The 6,383-nt window shown below is 40.7% G+C and overlaps 1 protein-coding gene across 1 annotated transcript; it reads right to left on the bottom strand.

Annotated features, from left to right (window-relative positions):
- Window positions 1–2,295: 2,295 nt before the first annotated feature.
- Window positions 2,296–5,775, bottom strand: LOC139745477 (2-hydroxyacylsphingosine 1-beta-galactosyltransferase-like). Its single transcript, XM_071655869.1, has 2 exons — window positions 4,963–5,775; window positions 2,296–2,379 (listed from the first exon to the last, which is right to left on the bottom strand). The coding sequence occupies exons 1-2, from the start codon at window positions 5,773–5,775 to the stop codon at window positions 2,296–2,298; spliced, it is 897 nt and encodes a 298-aa protein (XP_071511970.1).
- Window positions 5,776–6,383: the final 608 nt, after the last annotated feature.

Below are 6,383 nucleotides of genomic sequence, written 5' to 3'. Positions count from 1 at the left end.
GAATGAACCCCTCCCCCTCCCAACACACACTTATTACTATTTCTTCTCTTTTCTGATTAAGGGTCTTGACACCAAATAAATGGATGAGATATCTTGAGAGCAAGTTTACACTTGACCCAAAGTGGAACATGGTCATACGCAGCTATAGAAGGAAGGGCCAAGTTTTCATATTTTGAAACTTACTTTTCTGGGATTTTAAAGTGAAAATAATGATGATGACCAGTTCTTAGAAACGCATAAAGGCATAAAATCATGATAATCTCCATGCACGAACATGATTTTTCTGTGCGTGAACATTTTATGAAAATAAAAAATCATGCAAACGCCTCCATATTCACATATTACTTATACATAATTAAATCAAAAAGACAGAAAGTTTTAACGCAGATTTGAATTATCGAAATATTGTGCGCTATAGGCTTGGTGACTTTGAATAATCATAATGAGATATATAGCTAGTTTGATAGTGTTTTATGTTCGCTTTCGTAAAAATAGCACAACTATATTTTCTTCTTTTTTTTCTCGCAATTTACCAACATTTTACACAAAATTACACAGTGTGTCATGGAATAATTTTGATCATCTATATCGCTGAGGAGAAGTTTCAGGTATATAGGTACCGATAGATATAAATTGCTATAGTGTTCTCACCTCGTCGAGAGACGCAGCAGGGCTTGCAGTCAAACCACCGACACGGATGACATTTGGCGATAGAGGTATGGGGAAGTCAGAGGACATATCGGCGCCGAAGAGGAACAAATCGCATTCAGAGATGCCGTAGAAAGGATAGAAGAAAGAATGAAGACCATTTCCTTTCGCAATTGCTTGAAATTTTGGCGCGTACGTAAAAGAGAGAATAAGTCGCATGATCACATGTTGTGCAAGGTTTGCGAGTCTCTGCATAAAAGTCATTCTGTCTGAAAACCCAGTCGTCATTTCGGGCTGATACGCGATATTGAAGTCGGAACCAGCTACTTGAAAAAATCCACTCCACCCTGGGGTTGGGGTGGTAGCCACCATCGTGATTTGTTTAGGCATCTGTCTTGTTTGGTCCAACAACGCCTTGAGGTGGAAAGCGCATTCCCAATCGACATCGACAACAAACGCGTCTATGATTTCGAGTCGTTGTATCAGGCTTGTGTCTGCCAGCAACAGCCGGCAGTCATCAACCTGGGTATGCAACATTAAATTAATAATTTTCATTAAGTGATCATTCCCCTTTTCGAAGGCGATTTTATTGAGTCCTGCGAAGGTTTCACGCACCTCTTCCTCGGGGACAGAATGATTGAAGATTTCGAAGGAAAACATGGAATACTTGGGGTCAAGCGCCCGATGAGCAAAGGCCTTACCGATCAGGAAAGTCACGCTGTGTCCCCGGTCGACGAGGCTGCGACCTATGGCAGACGCCGCCAAGAAATGACTTCCTTCACCGTGGAGAGCGGACATAAAGACATTGGCGGCCAAGGCACCGTCATGTGCGTGGAGATGTGATCCCAACAGCATTAACCAAATTAAAGAGAATACTCTTTGGGCAACCATTGCGAGTACGCGGCAGCTATACGTTTCTCCGAGGAATTCTATTTTGATTGAATCTACTGAATTGAACCATTGACGGCTGAAAATCGGAAAACGTGTTTACTGTTAGCAGTATAGTCTCTGCATTCCGATGTGTGAAGTTTTATGCGGAGTTTTCTATTTACAAAAGGCATGAGGCGCAGACAATTCAGATTACACTGGTTATGTAACATGTCAAAGAAAGAATCTATTCAAGTTACAAATGTCCTTAATGCCCCTGTCACACTTTGCTGAACAGGCCCATCGCAGAAGAAACGGGCGATATACTACTCATCCGTTGTTCAAATCGTCAATCCGGTGGACAAAGCGAGAAGTTTCCATTTTAGCGTAGCGAACATGCACGGTGTACGGGCCGACCAAAACGAAAAAATAAAAACACCTGGGACGATTGTGTACAGGATAGTGAAACGTGCGCAAACGCATTAGAAACGAATATGAGCCGCAGGCCCACAGGACAAAAGGCACGACGAACAAATGAGTTGCGCATGGGACGTACACCGCGCGTCGGAGATCGAATTTTAATTTATACAATATGTCGGTGCAGGAGTCAGTTGTAGCAAGGCCGGTATTCCTTAAACATCAGCTTCATGTTCATGTCCCGTTCATATACTTTTGATGTGCTGTAGATATCATGTAGATTTGCTGTTATCATCACTTATGGATATCCTGTCCGTTTGTCATCCGTAACTACATACGTTTTGCCCGGTAGTCGTCACGTGACTATGCCGTGTGTATGCGTTTGATGTGCTGTACATAGTCGCTCCATCCGTTCCATCTCGTGCAGAAACGGACTCTACTGGAGGCCTAGCGGATGGAAACATGTGAAAAACGACTGAGTACATTACAAATACAGGAGAAAGCGTACAACTATCGGACAAGGGTCAGATCGCGCCATGCGTTTTTGGCGAAAAACAAAAACAAACAAACTTTGAGCATGAACTTTTCTGGCCGCTCTGACGGAAATCACCGGAAGATAAAAGTCCATGCAAAGGATAAAAAGGACATGAAACGCATTTCAACGGATATAAACGGATGCCATGTAAGAGATCAGGATCTAAAAACAAATGAAGAACCCTAAAAGAGCGTAAAGCTAACCTGAGCCATATGGTACAGTAAGATGAAACTTTGGTGTTTTTCGTGGCAAATCATTTACATGTACTTAAAGTTGAAATCCAGTCCAAAGATACGTTAGTCTGGTAAAACAAAAAACAAGTAAAATCTTACCAGTTCAACTGTAAAAATTTGACTGAAATCGGATGACAAATAAGGAAGTTATGACATTTTGAAGTTTTGCTAATAGCTGCAAAACAATTCTTGTACAGTGGATATGAATATGCAAATGAGTGAGCTAACAATGTCATAACCTCACAATTTTCCATCTATCGTGCACACACACACACATACACACACACATACACACACACATGTACAACAATGACGAAAATTCAATGTTTCTGTCATTGAAGGCTGAAATATCTTACTCCTGGTTGAAAAGCGTAAAAATAGTGATCAATTAGATATATGTTATGAATTTGAGCCTCGGGCATAACTGCGTTTGAATGGAAAAGTGGGAATATTATATTTTTATGTACAAACTATATGGCAAGTTGTGAGAGGATGACATGCTCACTTTGCCATTTGCATATTCATATTGACCGTTCAAGAACTGTTTCCTGGAAAATTAGCGAAACTTCAAAGTGTCATAACTTTTTTATTTTCCACCCGATTTCGATCAAAATTTTTTACCACTGAACTTAACAGACTAACTTATATTTGGACTGGATTTCCTCTTTCATGTCTAAAAAACATGTATTCTTCTCTTCCTCGAGGATATAATCCACGCAAAATAGAGATTACCTGATCTGGATTGAGAGTTACGACTGAGGTTATAGCAGTCAACAGTTTTTCGACTCTTCGTAGGTCCTTTTCCTTTGTCAAGATTCCTGTTTTGTTTGTTTGTTTTCCATCTGAGAAGATGGCTGGATTGCCAAATTCACCTATACGCTAAGTTGGTCTTCCATGGGGTCCAGTTGGATACCACTTCACCGGGTTAAACACCCTGCTCTTTGCGATGACTGAATGTAGGGCCTATTGTGTTCCTTTAGAGATACATACAGTAGTTCCTGTAGACGGCGGTCAAAGTGCATTTTGAAGAGGACAAAAAAAAATATGACATGACGTGACTATTGTAATTGTTTGCAGCAGCATGCAGAGATAAACCGCAGGTGCACTTCATTTGCAGAAAAAAAAATCAGTTCAGCGTGATGTTATTTATAGTACTCCATCTTTCAGTGAGTTTTAATAGAAAGAGTGAAAGCAAGCAAACGAAAATGTAATTACCTTTTTCATTGAGAGCTGACATCTTGCAAGTTTACTCTCTTTTTATTTATGTTTTATTTTGTTTTGTTTTTGTTTGTTTGTTTGTTTGTTTGTGTGTTTGTTTTTTGCTTCCGCCACGGAATGTTGCAGAAGGTACATGTATTATGATTCCGGATTTTCCGTCCGTTAGTCCTTCCGTCCGTATACAAGCAATCGATTTCTTGCAGAGCATCCAAATGAAACTTGGCATATGGATGAGCGGATAAAGTTGCAGCTAAAATATTGGGTGCACACGCTCACGGTCAAAAGTACCCAACATCCTTCTAAAGATTTCACTATTTTCTGTAAACAACTCCGCAATGCCTGAAGGTATTTCCATGAAACGTAATGTATATACACGCCTGTGATTTGTATTTATATAGGAAAAGATTGACTAAAAAAAGTTTTCGACTTCCGGGGTTCAAGGTCAATGGTCAAGTGAAAAATAATGTTAAAATGTCACCTTTTTCTACATATCTCGGAAATGGATTAGGTTATCTTCATGAAACTTAGTATCTTTGAATGTACCACCTTACAATAATTTTCTTGAGAAGTTTTCGGTCATAGCAATATTTCTAGATCAGGATTTCATAAAATAAAATGATGCCATCGGTTGCAACCTCATTTTAATGCAAATGAGAAAGACGATGGCTCTATGACCTATAACTCCCAATTAACACGCAACGCTCTATTAGTTGTGATATGCAAAAGTATCTCAAAGCTATAAATACTTTGTTTTACGTTTTTGAAACCCTTAATTGTAAATGTTGTCAATTCTGATTTGCTATCTAAAGACAATATTGATTTTGTCACGCAAGCACATTTCGCAAAAGTGGTGGGGCATGTAGGATTTTTGTTGTCGAAAAAAGAATCTTGCTTTTTTGTTTTTATTTGTTTTGTTTTTTGCCTTTCAATTTATCCTGAATTAAACAAGGGATTACAAAATTTGTCGTGGAATCATTTTTTGGTTATCTATCGCTGAGGCGAAAGTTTCAGGTATATAGGTATTTTAACATGGAACATTCTCACCTTGTCGAGAGCCGCAGCAGGCGTTACAGTCAATCCACCGACACGGATGAGATTTGGCGACAGAGGTATGGGAAAGTCAGAGGACATATCGGCGCCGAAGAGGAACAAATCACATTCAGAGATGCCGTAGAAAGGGGAATATGAAGAACGAAATCCTTTTCCTTTCGCAATCTCCTCGAATCTGCGTACATACGAAAAGTTGACAATCGCGCGCATGATGACGTATTGCACGAGATTCATCACTCTCTGCAAGAAAGTCATTCTGTCTGAAAACCCAGTCATCAGTTCAGGCTGAGACGCGATACTGAAGTCGGAACCAGCTAGCTGAAAGAATGCACTCCATCCTGGAGTTGGGGTGGTAGCCACCATCGTGATATGTTTAGGCATCGGTCTGTTTTTGTCCAATAACGCCTTGAGGTGGAAAGCGCATTCCCAAGCGATATCTACGACAAAAGCCTCTATGGTTTCGAGTCGTTGTATTAGGTTCGTGTCTGCCAGCAACAACAGGCAGTCATCTACCTGTCTGTGTAACATAATATCAATCATTTTCAGTAATTGATCGGTCCCCTTTTCGAAAGCGATGTTGTTGAGTCCGGCAAAGGTTTCACGCACCTCTTCTTCAGGGACAGAATGATTGAAGATCTCAAAAGAAAACATTGAATACTTGGGATCAAGCGCCCGATGAGCGAACGCCTTGCCGATCAGGAAAGTCACGTTGTGTCCCCGGTCGACGAGGCTGCGACCTATGGCAGACGCCGCCAAGAAATGACTTCCTTCTCCGTAGCTAGCTGACATGAAGACATTGGCCGCCATAGCACCATTATTATGTGCGTGGAGGCGTGATCCCAACAGCACTAACATAGTCAAAGAGAATACTTTTCGGTCAACCATTGCGAGTACACGACAAGTTTCTCCGAGGAATTTGGCAACTATACTGATGAGTGAAAATTGGACGACGTGTTACCAGCAGCCTCTGTAGCTCGATGTGTGAAGGGTAAAAGACGCAGAAAAGAGTATTCAGATTACACTGTACGTGTAATGTAACATCGCGGCGTATATCGATCGCTAGTAAAGCTGGCTTTAAGGCACAAACAGTCCAAGCATACCTCTTCGTCTGTGAAAGACGTATAGGCCTAATTATCCACAATCCTGGACAATGTAGATTGTGAAGAGTGCAAATATTCCGCTTTAAGTGATCAAACACGACTAGATTATACAGTCCTAACGAAGCTCAATGTTAATGGTGCCTCTTTTGACATAGCTGCGTTTTGTTGGTTGTTGTTTATCGTTCCATACCAGGGAATGTCGGTTTGGATCATTTGTGCAAATATATTACCAAGGGCGTTAATCAAAATGGTAATGTTAATGAACGGTGCATGACATACGGAGGTACCTTCTTAAACCCAACGGTTGGACAGCAA

This window comes from Diadema antillarum, unplaced genomic scaffold, assembly GCF_040938485.1.
Source record: "Diadema antillarum isolate AM-2024a unplaced genomic scaffold, OU_Dant_1.0 seq00001269_RagTag, whole genome shotgun sequence".
NCBI classification, from domain to species: domain Eukaryota; kingdom Metazoa; phylum Echinodermata; class Echinoidea; order Diadematoida; family Diadematidae; genus Diadema; species Diadema antillarum.
Note: the sequence above shows the minus strand (reverse complement) of the source record. Positions and strands in the feature narration are given on the sequence as shown.

Coding starts and splice junctions, on each gene's coding strand:
- LOC139745477 (XM_071655869.1), bottom strand. CDS start 5,775: ATGGCGGCCAATGTCTTCATGTCAGCTAGCTACGGAGAAGGAAGTCAT. Junction 2,380..4,962: donor CTGCTGCGGCTCTCGACAAG/GTGAGAATGTTC, acceptor TCCATCCGCTAG/GCCTCCAGTAGAGTCCGTTT.